Here is a 17,627-nt window from a genome sequence, read left to right as displayed (position 1 = left end):
TCCACCTATCCTGCACACTTTCTCCAGCACCAACGCATGGCCAGCGAGGGTGGCCATTGTACGAACTTGAGAGGCTCCGCTCTCGCGAACAGTGTACCGCTCAGCACAAATTGTTCCAACAACAGGCTCTAATAATCACAGAAAACTCTCCAAAATTGCAAACAGGCGAGCCAAAATTCATCTTCACAACAAGAGAGGGGCTGAGAAAAGGACACACGCGAAGAAGAAAGCAATGGAGGACGACGAAGATGAAGGCTACCGAAAAACAACTTTCATTAAAGCTACGAACACCAAATTTTCACAGATCGTTCTTCATCCCGCTTACTCGCGTAAACAAATGTAAAGATGGGTGTAAAGCCTCCAGGACAGGGCAGGGGCTAGACAGTGGGCAAGATCACAACACATCTCCAACACATTCAATCACGTCTGAACGCGATGTGAGGGCCTTTGCCCGGGGGACCTCGCACCCGGAACCAAATGTCCAGGATCACGTTCAGTGTAACAGCAGTGAGGTTGCAGTGTCCTTTTCCAGTTTCATGCCAATAAGCTGAACATATGTGTGTGTGCGTGCATGCGTATGTGTATGTGTGTGCATGCACGAGGGTTTGGTTCTCCTAGCATGACTGCAGTTTTTGTCATTCTTGCATCTTTATTGATCCTCTTCTGATTTACTCGTTGTTCCTAAGTCACGTATCATATCATTCTCATCAACACTTGTAGTAGCTATCAGTTTCGAAGAAAATGCTTCGTTTTGCCGTGTCTCTGTCTTCTATATATAGCCAAGAGGATGAAGGTGGAGTTTGCCGCAATTTGCACCAAGTATGACAGGCGGTTCAAGGTATGTCTGCGTGTGCCACGCTAAAAGCCAATTCTTGTGTAGTGCAATGCGGTGATACAGGAGGATCCATTGTTGCTCCTTTTTGCCATGTGTGCGTCTCTCTCTCTCTCTCTCTCTCTCTCTCTCTCTTTCTCTCTCTCTCTTGTCTTACTTTCTATTCTCTCACCGTCTGATCTGTTGAGTCTGTGCTCTGTGTTTAGGGGGGGGGGGGGGTGTATGTCTCGGTGTGTCTCGGTGTGTCTCTGTCTGGGTGGGTGGGTGTCCTGGTAGATGAAAGATTGTTTCTTCGATGATTATTCACAAAGTAGTGGTCTGACTGCAAGTGAGGACCAACATTTTTCACCGGTTATGAGAAGAAACGATCAATCCACTCGTCTCTCAATCCTTGCCGTCCCACGTGATCCTCTTTCCTTCGTTGTACCAGCTCTATGTGCCGCAGTGTGGCATGTGAGATGTCTGTGCAAAAAGAATAATTCTGACGATTGTGTGTTGTGTTCTTGTTTACAGGCTGCGGACCGTTATTTGATCATGACCGCAAAGGAGATCTACTTGATTGGCGCAGAGAAGGTAAGGCTTGTTTTCACCTATTTTTCTCCAGCCTTTGCGTCACGAAGAGTATGCTGCACCATAGCTCTGTAGTTAGAGCATCGCTAGCTGCAAGCGAGGGTCCCTGATTCGAGTCCTGGTGGCGACAGTTAATTTTTTTTCTTCAGACTTTTCCCGTTTGCCTGTTTCCCTCAAACAAATGAACAGCATGCTGGTTTGTGCTTCCAGGATACCGTAAAAGCCCGTGTATAGGCCCCGGGCGTATAGAATAGCAGCCTCGATTTCCTGGGCGTATAAAAGGGCACGGGAGTTATTTTGGAACCGGGTGTATACTTGGATTACTAATGTTGAAATTCTCCCCTGGCTCAATACTACTCGCAACTTAATCCATTTAATTTTTTAGCTGAGCATGCACACTATAAAATAGAGTATCCCCGCTTCTGTTTGGGAAAAGCAGTCCTGAAACATATACATCAACAGTAATCATTGGGTGTCGGTACCTGTACATGTACTGGTGTTGCCGGCATACCTGGGCGTATACATGGGTATGGGCGCTATTTTGAAACAAAAGTGTTGACTTCCCCTGACTGGGCGCCGTGTACGCGGAGGATCGGCGTTATTTCGAGTGGGCGTTTACAGGGGCTTTTACGGTAAGTCAAGTCTTTAGTTGTTTGCCCTGTACAGATTCTATTCTCTCATTTGATTGTAGTGTTGGACTAGATTTCTCATCTGGTTGCTGGGGCAAACTATCTGTGTGCATGCATCTGTTTGTGTGTTTTGCGTGGCTCGTGACCTATTGTGTAGATCAAGAAGGGGCCGGAGAAGGGCAAGATTGTGGAGGTCGTGAAGCGCCAGCTTGCGCTCAACAACCTTCAGTCAATCTCTGTCAGGTAGGCTTGCTGATGACAACAATCGAGTGTGCAAACCAGTATACGAGATTAGAACTTGCGTAGTGTGTGTGTGTGTGTGTCTGTCTGTGTGTGTGTGTCTGTGTGTTGTTGATTTAGCCACCCACACTAGTATCAAGTATTGCATTCCCTGGGGCAGGGGTAACTGCAGTTGGATCCCGGGACGGATACCTTGATGCCGTCAATCCTTTTTCTGCACCTTTTCCTCACCCACTTACTGAGGTGTGATGAACCCATAAGTGGGATCATTTCCAAGTTCACCCATAGTTTGAGGATCTCAGGGGGTGTCGGCGGTTCAATAGCCAATTGAGTCATCTCTCCAAGATTCCTTTTGAATCTCTCTCCCCTGTCTTGAGTTCATATACCCAGACATGGGCTTGTAACAGTTAGCTGTAGAGACGTACAGTGCTGCGGTTGCTCACACTCCGGTGTTCTTGTTGCTGGCGTGTGTTGTGTGAGTGCAGTGAGCTTCAGGATGATTTCATGATCTTCCATGTAAAAGGAGAGTATGACACGCTGATCGAGTGTCTCTTCAAGACCGAGTTCCTGACCGTCTACACCAAGAAGTACGAGGCGCTGGAAGGCTCCAAACCGACGATCAACTTCTCCAACAAGTAAGCCGCGGTCTCTTTAGGCGTGGACATGTTCGATATGTGTTGGCCACTTTGCCGGTTCCCTGCTTGGTCTTCACCTCTGTGTACACAGTGTGTTTCAAAAAGTCTAGACCTTCACTCTTTCGAATATTTCAACGTTTAAAATTCAATCTTTAGAGATGAAATTGGTGAATCTTCTGTCGAGGAGTTACGCGATTTTCACCTAGGAGTAAATTTCACCTATCAGACTCTGGCATTTCAAACATAACTGCTGCTGCTGCTGGTGGTAGAGGCCCTCACTTTGTTGTGCTATTGTTGTGTGCGTTAAACTCTCACTCCAGCATCTCCATGACGATCAAGAAGGAAGGCTGGGGCGGTGGCGGCACCCGCTCAGTGATATTCCAGAGAGGTACCGGTGATGCAGCACTTCTCAAGCCATCTGGCAAGGGCCTGGCAATCAGTATTGGCGATGGCTTGCCATCCAACACTAGTGAGTACTAGTAGAATCTACAGTAGTTGGTCAGGGACAATTACAATGCTAGTACCTTTAGAATTAGGTACTGCTGGAGCGTCTTTTCTCCCTCTCACTCTCTCTCTCTCTCTCTCTCTCTCTTTCTCTGTCGGTCTCTCTCTCGCTCTCTCTCTCTCTCGCTCTCTCTCTCCCTCCCGGTTAGTTATGATCAGCGAAAGAAATCATATGCCCAATTGCAGCTAATGTAACGCGGAGTAGGAGCTGACGTGAAAAATAGTCCCACGCCAGCTTGTGTGGAACGCGCTGTTGATTGGATACGATATGATGTTGGTTTTGATCAATAGTGCAATCGCACTTTGGCCTATGGCGCATATTCAGGCTGAGTCAAACGGTTTATTTAGTTCCGTATTTTCTCTCTTATCAGTCGCTCTTGATTACTAACCGTGTCATTACAAAAGATTCACTTCGCCATTACAGTCGTCCCTCTCTAATCCGGCACTTGTTTATCCGGAACCCTTGCCAACCGGCGCACTTTCTGACGAAACCGATTTTTTTCGTTCAATTCCTACATCACACTGAATTCCGCCTCCGGCAGTGACTTTTTGAAACGAATCGCTCAAACTGCACGTAGTTTGATTTCATAATCCGGCAGTCGTATATCGCGTATAGGTGCACTCCTTGCCAGGCCAGGCTAGGCCAGTCTGGTCAATGTTGTCCAGGAGACAACGGCTAAGCAGTCAACCATACTTTCTTATTTTAGCAAGGAGTAGTGTCCTGCCAATTTTCAGGTGTGTGCGTGTGTGTGCAAGAGTACATGTGAACATGTTCTCGGTTTTCTTTATCACTTTATCACTGTTTATATTCCTGGAGAACAATTGAGAATATAAAGCCGTGCACCAAATACTTGGGTCGACACCGAAAAACCCTGCGTTTTGACGTATGATACATGCATGCAATTGGGTAGGGTCGGGTCAGAGGGCAGGATTTCTTAATCCAGCACCCACGTTAATCCAGCAGAAAACACCGTAGCAAAAGGTGCCGGATTAAAGAGGGACGACTGTACTAGTAACCCATCCCCGATTGTCGATACCCTTGGGGAAAGTTCATCTTGGCTCACTGCTCAAATTTCTATTTCGAGGTTTCTCTTCTTGCACTGTGCCCGTCACTTTTGAAAGGAAGTATGTGCGTGTCACAACAGCGTGCCATTTCTCATTGTTGTTCTGTCGTGTTCTCACCGTCTGTCTATTGCCAACACATAGGGCCCAGCAACAAACCATTGGCGTCTTCTAACCGCGCATCCGTGACTAGCATGTCAGGAAAGAGTAGCCGCAACTCATCACAGCGCAAGCGCCAGTCGGTCAACAAGTCACTGTCGTCCTCGCGCCCATCACCAAGTGGTGCCAAGCCCAACATCCACAAGTCTGGGGCCAAGGGGCTGGCCAAGACAACCGTAGCAGAGGTGGATGATGCCGACATCTTCCAGCAGCAACAGTAAGTTGCCCTGTGCCTGCTATACATAAATCACTGGCTCGTGAAGATACTCATTAAAATCAAGTTCAGGGCTCACGGTTGTGTACAAATACGTGGGCGCCATTTTGTTTCTGGCCAGCTCACGCGACGACAGGTCGACTGTCACGCGACCACAGCTCGACCACCCCTTGTACACAAACTCTAGCCATCTCGCAGCGCATTTTCAGTGCGACACATACCTCTTCAAAATGGAATAAGGTAGCACGTACGGCAACCAAAGTGAAACACAAGTCCGCAGCCGGTCTCCGTCTTCCTCAGTTCTACTTCTTCTTGTCAGTCACCAGGTCACTGCAACTCTCTCGAGTCCTTGCTGTGCTCCGCGTAGGCGTGCACTGCCGCGTGCATAGCTCGAGTAACGCGAGCTCATTTCTATGGTGATCAGATTTCAAGATGTCCTCCCACGTAATCGAGTTTTGGCATCCCAACCGTGAGCCCTGAAGTTGTGAAACAGGCGAAAACATTGCCTCCATTCGCATTCTGTTTGGATGTCACTCTGCTAGCTCTCTCCAGGCATGCACTTTGACAGTGGCGTCACGTGAATTGATTTGATATGCATGTTCTACAAGTTGTGCACTGAACATGCTTCCTCGAATCCCTGCATCCCTGGATCAAGAGAAGTCCCGCCACGTCAGGAACGTTGCACCAAAGGCGTGAGGTAGCGGCATATGTTACTGTCCCACCAAGTCTAACTGCTTCTCTGTAACCATTTTTGTTTCCCTTTTTATTGACTGACAGTGTGTGTGTGTGTGTGCGTGCGTGCGAGTGTGTGTGTGTGTGTTCGTGTGTGTGTGTGTGTGTGTGTGTGTGTGTTCGTGTGTGCCCGTGTATGCGCACATCTGTGTGCTAACGTGTGCATTTGCACAGGTCCTCGTCGACAGGCAGAGCGAAGCCCGGCCGACCCCCGCCAAAGCCTTCTCCAGCAAGCAAGCCCAAGGTCATGGTAAAGGCCATCTATGCATATGAGCCACAGGATGCCGAGGAACTGGCCTTGAACGAGAATGATATGATTGAGCTGCTGGAAGAGCGTAAGTCCGCATTATGTTTGCTGGTGTGTGAGTGGTGAGTTGCCATTTTCATTGCTGATGCAACCCAACTGCGCTGCTGCTCTGAACTTTGCGTGTGCTCTTGGCTGGCTGGTGCTAACATAGGTACTGTTGAGACGTGTATGTGTAATTGTGTGGATGAGGCATTTGCAGCTTGCAGTTCCTACCGTATTTTAGCATGAAGAAAAGTGAGACATGGAGAGGTAGCGGGCGACAGCAAGAAGAATGTTGCGGGGGGGGGGGGGGGGGGTGCTATCATTGTTGTGGTGACTGATTTACAGAGAAGCAAAAGTTCTTTGCTTCCATCTATTTCAGGACCCTTTGAATGGCTGCCAGTAGGAATCTCATCATGATCTTCTGTCGAACATCTCCTTTACCCCATGCACAGGTGACAGTGGCTGGTGGAAGGGCAAGCTGAATGGCAAGACTGGACTCTTTCCCTACAACTATGTCGAGAAGGTCTGAGGGCAGCAGAGTGCAACAGTTAGCAGTATCGCCTGATGCAATCTGTATGCGCCGCTGGTGTCCAATCTTTCCCTGTAGTGTTGTGTCCAAACTGTGTCCAGCTTCTTCTGGTAGCATTCCTGCTCGACTAACCAATCCGCGTGAACGCGGGCGAAACATACTGGCTGCAGAGACGCCAGTCTAGCTGTATCTACCCTCTTGCTTTTCTCCTCCTCCTGTTGTTGTTGTCGTCGTTGTTGCTGTCCCTGTTGTTGTTGTCACTCCTCTGACCTAACACCTATCAGAATTAAAAACACTGTCACAACCGTACTATGAGCCATCATGCATCCATTTACCTCTGCCTCAGTCCCTGTTTCGGCGCGTCAGCGGAGCAGGATTCGGCAAATTGTTTTGCCCTGTTTCCTTTTACGATACTCGTTCTGTTCTTCCTCTCAAAGCATGCCTCCCCATCGTCCAGTGGAGAACATATTGCTGTATGCACTTCACTTCATAAGCGTAATGCAGAACTGACAACTGTGTTACTCCATGCTCTTGTGCTCCAGTTTATCTCTATGGCAACCATTCGAAATGCCTATTCACCAGCTTGTTCTGCCTTGACAACCTAACCAGTAATTTTACCACTTTTATTTATAAATCATCTGCTCTTCCCCTTCACAAATTGTTTATTTTCCGTCTATTTTCCTCCATTTTATTCTAGCTGCGTGTGTACATTATTTTCATCACCAGGATCTTGCTCTCCCTGGCAGCTGCAGGGAGAGAGGGAGGTTTAGAAAATGGCGTGAACGTAAGAACCAAAATCTTCATAAACCGTGTTCGATTTGTGATCTTGTGATGTTGCATGCAGCCATGATTGCTAAAGATGCTCTTGGGGTGTGCTGCTGGCAAGATGAAAGTTGGAATGTTGGTGAAGTACATTGTTGGTGCTATCACTGCTCAGTGTACTCATGTGCGTGTGTACCCACCTGTCCGATGGCTGACCGTTTTCTCGAGAATGCTGGTTGTCCCAGTGAGGCCACACAACCATGACTGCATGCGCTGGTGAACTTCCGGCACCCGTCGTGCTCTGCCGACGATGAGTAGAGTCAGGTGGTCGGTGCCCGGACGTTCATCGCTTATACTCTGTCTGCTGTGCCTGCTAGAATGCTGCGACCGCTGTGTTTTTCATGTTGCTTTTCTCGTTGTAGCTGCCGCTGTGGTCGGTTTCGCGATTTTCCAAAGGCATCCGTAAAGAATGTGAGTCGAAATTTTCATGTGTTTTGTGTAAAAAAGACTTTAAAAATCGGTTGGGTTTAATGTCACCTTGATGGATTTGAAGGCAATGCACTGTTATATCTCGCTCTATGCTCCTCACACCACCCCCACTTCATGTCGCAATGTACCATTGTTAATGAAATGGTGAACTGCGCGTGCCGCACAGGCCTCGAACCCACAACGGTCCTCGCGGTTCCCAGGCAAGTGCAGTACACAAGGTACTACCGAGAAGCCCCCCCCCCCCTTCCCCTTTCGACTGTGTAGATTTGTATGCTGAAAAAGAAAAACTCAAAAGGAAAACCCATCCAACCGGGAAAGGAAGACCAAAGACTAACAAGGGCGGCACCGGGCCAATGTTCCTCGGAATAGCCGGGAACAAGCGAGAAATAAGCGGGGGGGGGAGGGTAGGGACACTGCTATAATTATCTCGCTCTACGCTCCTGAGGCTCCTCACACAACCCCCACTTCATGTCGCAATGTACCATTGCTAACGAAAATGGTGAATTGCGTATCGGAGCTTCGAGCTCGGATATAACAGTGTATTGTTGAAAGCGCCAACTTTAAATAACGTGACGCCATAAAAGCGTGAGGTAAAAGAGAACAAACACGGATAACGGAATCCAAATTGAAAAAAAAGAATAACGTGAAAAGGTGGATATAAGCCGTAGCAAACAAAGCGCACGGCCAGTGTTCATGCCGAATGGGAAAGCTGAAGCACAGCAGAGCCAAACTGAGCCCGGGCAGGCACATCCGAAGACGGTCGGTGGTAAAATCGACGGAATGTGGATTCCTGTCGCCAGTCAGCCATGGCGCGGATCATATCAGTTGACACGCCCCTGGATGCAGTGGCCGACGTAGACGCACCACGGGTGGAGTGTGCCAGAAAGGCCGGGTCAATGCCCGCCTTCCGCATGACCTCCTTCAGCCAATGCGCGATGGCAGGGGAGGGCACAGGGTGATGAGGTCCTGGTGTTCTAGGGCAACCTAAACTAGAGCACAGCAACTCGTTTTATACGCCGCTTGCATCGTGTGCGACTTCGCGGTCCGGAATGAGTCTTTCTTTTTCTTGGGCGACTCGTAAAGGTTGAATTCTCCAGCAGCCCTACCTACTTCAAGACAAAACCATGTGATGGACAGTGAGGATGCCGAGTAGCTGGAGTAGCAACCACAGCAACTGCATCAGCAATAATAGCAGCTGGTGCAGTGGCAGCGGTTGGCTCACTGTGCTCGGCGCATCCCAGGGTGAATCATCACTGGCTGCACGTGTACGTACGTACGCGGCACAGGTGAAGTCATTATAAGACTCATATTGATGGAGAATGCAATTCTGCTCATTCTCTGATTTAGACACTCACTGGCAAGATAAGCCAGCTATCAAAATAGTCTGAAGCATTCACTAAACAGCCGAGTGCATGCTGTGTACCGGTGTATTTAGGCATGAAATTCAAGAAACAATCGGCTGCGCAATTTCTGATACTGAGTAGTTGCTCTAAATTGCACAATTGTTGACTACTGGTATTCTGGATTCATATTCGACAGCATTCTCCATCCTTTAGGTGCCTGGCTTTGTACTCAACATACACTAACAGATCAGAGATGTGCATTATGATCTGCATGCATATCTGACCAGTACACTGGACTTCGAATTCGGCAAATATTTCAAAATTCTGACCTTCAAATTTGATCGCAGTTTACTTGAGGAACTTCAGCAAACGAGCTCATGACAGATAGCTCCTGCTCAGAACACCATGCCTAGGTGGCAGAGACTTCAGCATCGGTTTCCAAATCTCTTTGATTTCCAGCATCCCCTGAGTCCGAGTCAGCTGCAATCTTTTGAATAGCGCAATGAGACGGCAAGCAACATAGGCTGCCAAAGATCCTTGGACTGTAGAGGGGACGGTTTCAAATAGGACACCGGTTGCAAACCGGAACGGACTCAATATTCACTTTCTCTCTTGGTATTTTGATTAGAAAACATATGTCACAGTGAGACTACGATGTGTTATACTCCGAGCCAAAATTTCATGGCTCTGCGATGACCAGAAGCGCCATATCAAGCAGGTGAGTTTTTGACGTGTTGCTTCGCACTGCGACTTGAGTTTTACGACTTTCGAAAAATCAACTTCTTGTCGCAGCTAAACAGCGGCTCGCCTCTCGCCAATAAAGCACCGCATACCAATCAAAACTAATGGAAGCACACACGAGGCTTATTGTTACTCTGTACTGGCCGTCGTGGAGCGATAGCAATTACCTAATTTCAGACTCAGAGTGAATTTGACGTGCACTCTAAAACGCCGGTGTCCGGTTTGGAGCCACCTCTGATTTGAACTTTTTTGAAGCGAAAAATTGGGCAACTTGGAGGCAATGGGTCAACACAAAGGAGTGGCTCAGTTCGATTGACTCTGGCCCCAGAGCAAACTTCAACACGCCAGTTTCCTTCCACAAACATATTTCGAGTGAAAAATCAACGCTGATGATCGGTTTGGGTCTATACAAATTTGGCTGTCAAAGCGTCCCGGTATCGAGCCGTCCCCTCTAGCCGCTCTACATATCACACGTGTAAAAATGCCCATAGCATCACATACATGTAAGTGCAGCTCTCCCTAACGCCCACTGTGACCCAGTTTGCATTCCGCCCTGGACACTCGACCGAAGATGCGCTGGCACTGCTCTCGGACACCGTCCTCCAAGCCCGAGACAATGGTTCTGTTGTAGCGACATGCCTGTTAGATATGAGTAAAGCCTTTGACAAGGTGAAGCATGCCACCCTCATCCAGGACTTGTTCAGCATCGGTATCTCCGGCACAACCCTGAAATGGTTTCGGGACTATCTGTCTGGGCGCCATCAACGCGTTCGTATGGGCTCCCGACTGGGCAGAACTGTACCGTGCACTTGTGGTGTGCCGTCAGGCTCTGTACTAGGACCCATGTTGTTCTCCATATACACCAGAGATGTCCCCTCTGAATCTGGGCCGGCATCATCACTGCAGTTTGCGGATGACATCGCCCTGACATGTGCAAGACGGACAGCGCAAGAGGTGTCTGATGCGCTCAGCTTGGCGGTTACCTCCCTCTCAAGTTGGCCGGACGCTCGTGGTCTTGTATTAAATGCAAAGAAGAGCAATGTATTGGTTTTTACCAGCAGCAGTGGGCAGCAGCCGGACGTGGTGGTATGCTGTCGAAATTATGCCCTTCCGCACACAGCCAGCGCGAAATACATGTACCTCGGCGTCTTGATCGATGAACGAATGGCCTGGCAACCGCAAGTTGACCGGTGCATCTCACGCACTGCTAGGAAAATGGGTAGTCTGTGGCGGGCGCGACGCTGCCTCACTCTAGCTAGTCGAAGCAAGTACTTCCTATCCGTCGTCATGCCGGATTTGATATAATTATGGATCGTCAGCATATGGCTCCGGCTTGACCCACAACCAGCTAAACCGCTTGCAGGTGGCCCAAAACCGCGCAGCAAGGGCAGTGTTCGGACGACAACGATTTACCAGGGCCCGTGACCTCTTGGAGAGGCTCTCTGTTTATCGCGTGGACGAGTTATATCGCCAGAAACTGCTCGTGCTGGTATGGCGGTTCGTTCATAACCGTGCCAGTCCTGCTCTGCAGGCACTGTTTGTTCGCAACTGCGAAGCAACTCGCCTTCAGCGCAGTCTGGGCCTACAACAACCAATAGCCAGAAGCCGAGCAGGCCAATGCCGACCGGCATCTCGCGGTTGCCTGTTATTATAATATTATGGAACCATTATACCTGAAACGGTGCGAGCCATGGGCAACATCCCAGCATTCCGCCGAATTGCCATTCCCTACACGTTGTAGACTGCTACACAGTTGGCCATACCATGGTATTCAGTACCCACGAACTTTGCACAGCCGATAAGCGAAATCTTCTGTTTTTTCTGTTCTCTTTCTGTTGCACCCGATCTCCCTCTGATGTACCGCTGACTCTACGCTGAAGATCTAAGTATTTTAAAGGGGAAGTTAAGGCAAAAATTAAAATTTCACCAGTTGTAGTCTTTGGGATGCTGAGTCGAATGGTCGTGGTCCGAGGAAGCTGAGACGCTCCCTTCCTACTTGAATCCCAATCGAACTCGCGCACTTCCACCGAAACTGGGTGACTGCGCCCTACTACATGGGGATTTGTATGCAAAATGTCACTAAAAGCGCCATTTCGTTCTTATAAAAGCACGGATGACCGCGATTGGCCCATATGTTGTAGTTTTTTGGACGCTGAGTCGACTGGTTTTGGTCCGAAAAGGCTGCGATGCAGCGTTCCTCCTTTATTCCCAATCGAACATGGTTGAACAAGTGGTCACGTGCTCCTGGGTGCCCAAATCACCTGGTCACCACGCCAGCAGGCGACAACTTTCACACCAAGGTTCAACTCGAGTGACAGGACTGCACCCAAAAAAGGTCAAACAAGCTAGTAAGTTGTACCCTGCAGGCACGGTGACCAGGTGACTGGCGTACGCAGGAGCACGTGACCGCTTGTTCAACCATGTTCGATTGGGAATAAAGGAGGAATGCTGCATCGCAGCCTTTTCGGACCAAAACCAATCGACTCAGCGTCCAAAAGACTACAACATATGGGCCAATCGCGGTCATCCATGCTTTTATAAGAACGAAATGGCGCTTTTAGTGACATTTTGCATACAAATCCCCATCTAGTAGGGCGCAGTCACCCAGTTTCGGTGGAAGTGCGCGAGTTCGATTGGGATTCAAGTAGGAAGGGAGCGTCTCAGCTTCCTCGGACCACGACCATTCGACTCAGCAGCCCGAAGACTACAACTGGTGAAATTTTAATTTTTGCCTTAACTTCCCCTTTAATTCTCATTCTCAGGCCGGCCACACTGAAGAAGGTCTGTGGTTCGACTCACCCGACCGACCGTACATTTTTCAGCCCAACCGTAACTTTTTTTCGGCGAGCTAGCTGTCGTGTGACTGACGTAGATCTACGTACGTGGACTGAACACGTCCACGTCTACGTGCTGTGCAGCGTGAGTCTGCGGACGCAGGGCGGCTCCTTTTGGACTTGACTTGTAGTTGTACTACAGTGCAGTGCAGTGAGTGGTACGACTGCTGCCTTGTGCTGGTAGTAGAGTCTACTCGATACGACCACCGGCAGACTGGCGAGACTTATTTTGAAGGGACCGTCCGGTTGAGAGTGATTGCCTCGTTCCAGATTAAGGACGGCCTTCTGTTTTGGGATGAAGGACAGACGAGATTGCACTTTCCTCGTGTATTGGGAACGATATTTCACCTGTACCGGTAAGTTGCTGCTCCATGTGTGCAAGCACAGGAAGCGTCGATGGAAAAAGCCCATGTATTCGTGCACGCCGACACCAAACTAGCAATACATGTACCGGTACATTGTACAATTTGTACTTCGAAGTAGTTCCCGAACTTACTTTCAACTCGCATCGTTCTTCATTTGCTTGATGATTTGGACAGTCAGAGTCACCGCTTGAAGTTATTCTCTTCTCGTTCCAGAGCTACACAATGTTTCAAAGTATTAGCCAGTGATCCCTTTATACAACATGTATGGCATAACACTGCGTAATAATGCCGATGTACTGGGTGTCTAAAGGCAGTACAGTGTATTTACATGTACTAAAAAATATATCAACTTGTATTGTGGCAACACTGGCCAACACTCAGATGCACTGCTTCTTCACACAGCTGAACAATTCTTCTTTCTTCTCAACGTTTCGGTCACTCTGACCATCTTCAGGATGAAGCGGACACGGAAGCAAGGCAGACTTTAAAACAACAAGCTGGCTAGGTGCGTGCGGAATACAGCGGGGAGAACAAAACAAAAAAACAACAACTCCCAAGCGAAAAAATGACACATGCCACATGATCGCAATAGGGGTGCTAGTCCTCCGTGTGAAAGACTAGGGCGGTGATAATTATGTACAACCTGTGCCACATGACTACAGTAGTGTGGACAGTGCCAACATAATGCTAAAGTCTAGGGTGGTGATACGTACAATTTGTGGGTGCTAAGGTTTCACATGGATAGCTATCACTCCAATGAAAAAGCCAGACAACCAGAGTTCACAGGAGATCCCAACCACTGCTGGTGTTGATATTAGGCTCCATGTCCCGGATCTTGACCGCTTCCCGAATCCTTCTCCTTGCCCTGTCTGGCTCTGTCGCAAGCACACAGACGTTGGCGAATCCGGTCTGCCCCAGCGACAATGGCTCATCGGCATGGAAGATCCGGTAATGCTCACCCAGCGCCTTCCCTCGGACCTCGTTGCGTGCATTATCGTTGTGCTCCCTTGACCTTGTCGCAACGCTTCGGCCAGTTTCACCCACATAGTCATCACCGCAACGGCACTCGAGGTGGTATACCACGTTTCGGCGGGTGCAGTCCACTGCCCCTGCTGTACATGCCACGCAAGCTGATTTCGGTCTTCCCCTTCTCCTTGGCTGCTGTGGATCAACGAATTTGCGGCATAGGGGCTTGTCCAAAGCAGACCTGCAAACCCGCGAGCTGAGCCGAGCATTCTTGTATATGATGTGGGTGTTCAGCTGATATTTGCGAATGAGATACTGCACCTTCTTGTGGATGTGATCGGTTTTGAATGGCAGCTTGAGTGTTGTGCGAAAGTCCTTTTTCTGTTTGGGTCCTGTCGGTCGTCCAGCTCGTTCCCGGGCCTTGTCAATCACTGATTGGGGGAAATTGTTGAATTTCAGCACGTCGATGACCTTCTTTTCACTCCTCCGGCACGTCTCATTATCCGATGATAGTCGAGAGGCACGGAGGAATTCGGAAGAGGCAATTGAGAACTTTTGTTGATATGGAACGGCGGATTTGTAGTCAGCCACCAAGCCACTGTGACATGGTTTGCGGAAGAGCTCGTATGAAATGGCTCCAGTTGTTGACACATGGATTGTGGTGTCCATGAAGTCAATGGAGCCCGTTTCTTCTGTGGACTGGTGGGTAAATTTGATCAGTGGGTTACCATCGTTGAAGTGTTGAATAAAACGACAGAGGAGCGCCGATCCTAATACCCACAGCATGATGATGTCGTCGATGTATCTCTTGAACAATACAGGAGCGCCGGGCGCAGACTGCAACAGTGACCTTTCGAGGTCGTACATAAATATAATGGCGAAGGGGGGTGCCAGATTATTACCCATGGCTACGCCCTCTCTCTGATGGTAGGTCATGGAGCCGAAACGGAAATAATTGGATCTCAGGACGAATGACAGCAGCTCCTTGATCTGTAGAATACTCAGGCCAAACGTGTCGATATCACTGACATGCTGCTGCAGAACTCTGGTAACTGCCTCAATACCGTCCACGATGGGGATACTAGGATAGAGGGCAACCACATCCATGGTCACTGCAATGGTTCCGGGTGGAGCTTGAAGGTCGGGGTAATGCTGGCGTATGCTGTCCAATGCTTCCACTGTATTCTCGAGGTGAGCTGGGATGAACTTGAGACACTGGTTAAGTATTCGCTCTAGGAGGATGGAGACATTGGTGACTGGACTATCGCAGGCTGACACTACCGGTCTCAATGGCACTCCTGCTTTATGGTCTTTGGGCAGACCATACATTTCCGGAAACTAATATCAACACCAGCAGTGGTTGGGATCTCCTGTGAACTCTGGTTGTCTGGCTTTTTCATTGGAGTGATAGCTATCCATGTGAAACCTTAGCACCCACAAACTGTACGTATCACCACCCTAGACTTTAGCATTATGTTGGCACTGTCCACACTACTGTAGTCATGTGGCACAGGTTGTACATAATTATCACCGCCCTAGTCTTTCACACGGAGGACTAGCACCCCTATTGCGATCATGTGGCATGTGTCATTTTTTCGCTTGGGAGTTGTTGTTTTTTTGTTTTGTTCTCCCCGCTGTATTCCGCACGCACCTAGCCAGCTTGTTGTTTTAAAGTCTGCCTTGCTTCCGTGTCCGCTTCATCCTGAAGATGGTCAGAGTGACCGAAACGTTGAGAAGAAAGAAGAATTGTTCAGCTGTGTGAAGAAGCAGTGCATCTGAGTGTTGGCCAGTGTTGCCACAATACAAGTTGCTATAATGAAGCTGCGTGAAGCGTCGTTCCGAATTTATAAAAAATATATTTAAAAAAAATCCGCCCGCCCGCCCGTAAAAAAATGTCCATGTTAGTCGAACCACACACCTTCTTCAGTGTGGCCTCATTATAATTTTCATATTCGCTTTCTTGTTATTGGGTTCTATTATTTGCGAATCAAAACAAATACAAACAACAAAATAATAAGTACAGTGCTGGCAACTGAAATCCGACACCCTTGGCGGCGCGGCGCGCCGCCAAGGGTGTCGGATTTCAGTTGCCAGCACTGTAGGTCGATGCACGCTTATACTAGTTATAGCACGTACACAGTCTGCGCCAAGCGCCAGAGTCCAAACCAGACGGTTCCGCCGATCCACGGACCGCCAAGGCTGTTTTCTTTATCAAGTCAATACTGGCATAGTAAATTTCATTCACATGGCCCAGCGGTCCAGGAAGCAACACATCCGGACTAGGCACAGCAGGCGCAGGCTGTTTCTGACGCAGGATATCTCAAACCATGCAATCAGTGCCACCACAGTACATAAACCTTGCACTCTTGGTGCCATCCACGGGCACCAAGGCAAGAGGGCACCACATCATCCATAGCAAGAACCGGCGTATCCGCATATGCACGGCTGTCGTAACTCTGCCCTGGGCCATAAGTTTACGAAATCAGCGTGGTTGATCGAGCTCGGTAAGTATTAGTTGTCCATCTTTCCATAACCCAAGACCGCGCTCGATCGATGCGCTCCAAGTGTTTGCCGCAATCCTTGGCTGCCATGGCACGCCCTACGCGTTGTAGTAATAAAGAGGGTAACATGAAGAACCTAGTACTAGTATACAAGGAATCAACATCCACTCCCTGAGATATATATAATTTTCGTAGTTCCGTAGTGAGAACTCCCACTCTACTTGTAGTCCTGCTCTTGTCTGGGGAAAACGAATCTGCTGCGATGGTCACTGCTACTAGTATGTTCTGGAAAGCGAATGAGTCACGAGTCGTTCACTCGCGTCCTCGCCCGCTGCTGCTGCGAATCCTGTGCGTGACTCAGATATTGACGGTAGCTCTCATCCTGTGGTACGCAGTGGAACGATCCCTCGATGAACAAAATCTACGGGCATACGAATGGCAAGTGGATGGCTTCTACAGGGCAGTCAAGCTTCGGCCAGACTTCCAGGACCTCAACACTGAGGGCGGGCTGAGGCCGGCTAGATGCGCCACTGGTCAGCCGAAACAGTACGCCGTTCCAGCAACCCGCCGCTCGACTGAAAGTCTCATGTCCGTGACTATCTTGGTCAAGACGGGTCCTACATACTTCGAGAGGCGAGAGCTGACACGCAAGCTATGGTTCAATCGCTGCCGAAGCAGACATTTCGTTCCCGACGGACCCAAAGCGGATGAGCACATGGATGTACTGAAGAACGTTCGAACACTGTGCCAATTTTACACTGGACAATCTGAGAGTGCAGACGTCATGGCCAGGCTTCGAGCGGAGGTGGAGAGCAAGAAGGATGTATTTGTGGCTCCCATCATGGACGGCTATGACACAATGACGTCAAAGACGTTATGGGCACTGCATTGGTATCAGCTCCAGCAACCCACATCCGACTATCTAATGCTAGTGGATGATGATGCGTACGTAGTGTTTGAGAACTTGCTAGTATGGCTGATGCAGCAGCCCAAAAAAGGGCTGTACACAGGCAGCCCTCATCCGGAGCAGAACCGTGATGTAGTCCGCTGTGCATTGTACAGTCGAAGTAAAAACTGCATCAACGACAATCACATGGCCGTGATCAAAGACAAGACGTACCCTCCGTTTGCGTCCGGTTTCTCTTACATCGTGTCGCGGGACATTGCCATCCATGCTGTGCGTCAGGCGCTGACTCAGGCATCTTCTGCGCTTCCCGGTAACGTCGAGGAC

The 17,627-nt window shown here is 49.1% G+C and overlaps 2 protein-coding genes across 2 annotated transcripts in view; one reads left to right on the top strand and one right to left on the bottom strand.

Annotated features, from left to right (window-relative positions):
• LOC135819276 (unconventional myosin-If-like) overlaps window positions 1-7,207 on the top strand; it is a 33,117-nt gene extending 25,910 nt beyond the window's left edge. Inside the window, exons 22-29 of the mRNA XM_065332453.1 lie at window positions 780-838; window positions 1,346-1,405; window positions 2,189-2,274; window positions 2,757-2,906; window positions 3,227-3,375; window positions 4,617-4,848; window positions 5,752-5,912; window positions 6,319-7,207. Of these exons, the coding sequence (XP_065188525.1) occupies window positions 780-838; window positions 1,346-1,405; window positions 2,189-2,274; window positions 2,757-2,906; window positions 3,227-3,375; window positions 4,617-4,848; window positions 5,752-5,912; window positions 6,319-6,395 (974 nt within the window). The 3' untranslated portion in view covers window positions 6,396-7,207. The remainder of the gene's footprint in view (window positions 1-779; window positions 839-1,345; window positions 1,406-2,188; window positions 2,275-2,756; window positions 2,907-3,226; window positions 3,376-4,616; window positions 4,849-5,751; window positions 5,913-6,318) is intronic.
• A 6,502-nt stretch (window positions 7,208-13,709) lies between these two features.
• LOC135820009 (uncharacterized) lies at window positions 13,710-15,224 on the bottom strand. The gene has a single exon (XM_065333310.1). The coding sequence runs from the start codon at window positions 15,222-15,224 to the stop codon at window positions 13,710-13,712; it is 1,515 nt and encodes a 504-aa protein (XP_065189382.1).
• Window positions 15,225-17,627: the final 2,403 nt, after the last annotated feature.

Source organism: Sycon ciliatum, chromosome 6 (assembly GCF_964019385.1).
Source record: "Sycon ciliatum chromosome 6, ocSycCili1.1, whole genome shotgun sequence".
Classification (NCBI taxonomy): Eukaryota; Metazoa; Porifera; class Calcarea; order Leucosolenida; family Sycettidae; genus Sycon; species Sycon ciliatum.
Note: the sequence above shows the minus strand (reverse complement) of the source record. Positions and strands in the feature narration are given on the sequence as shown.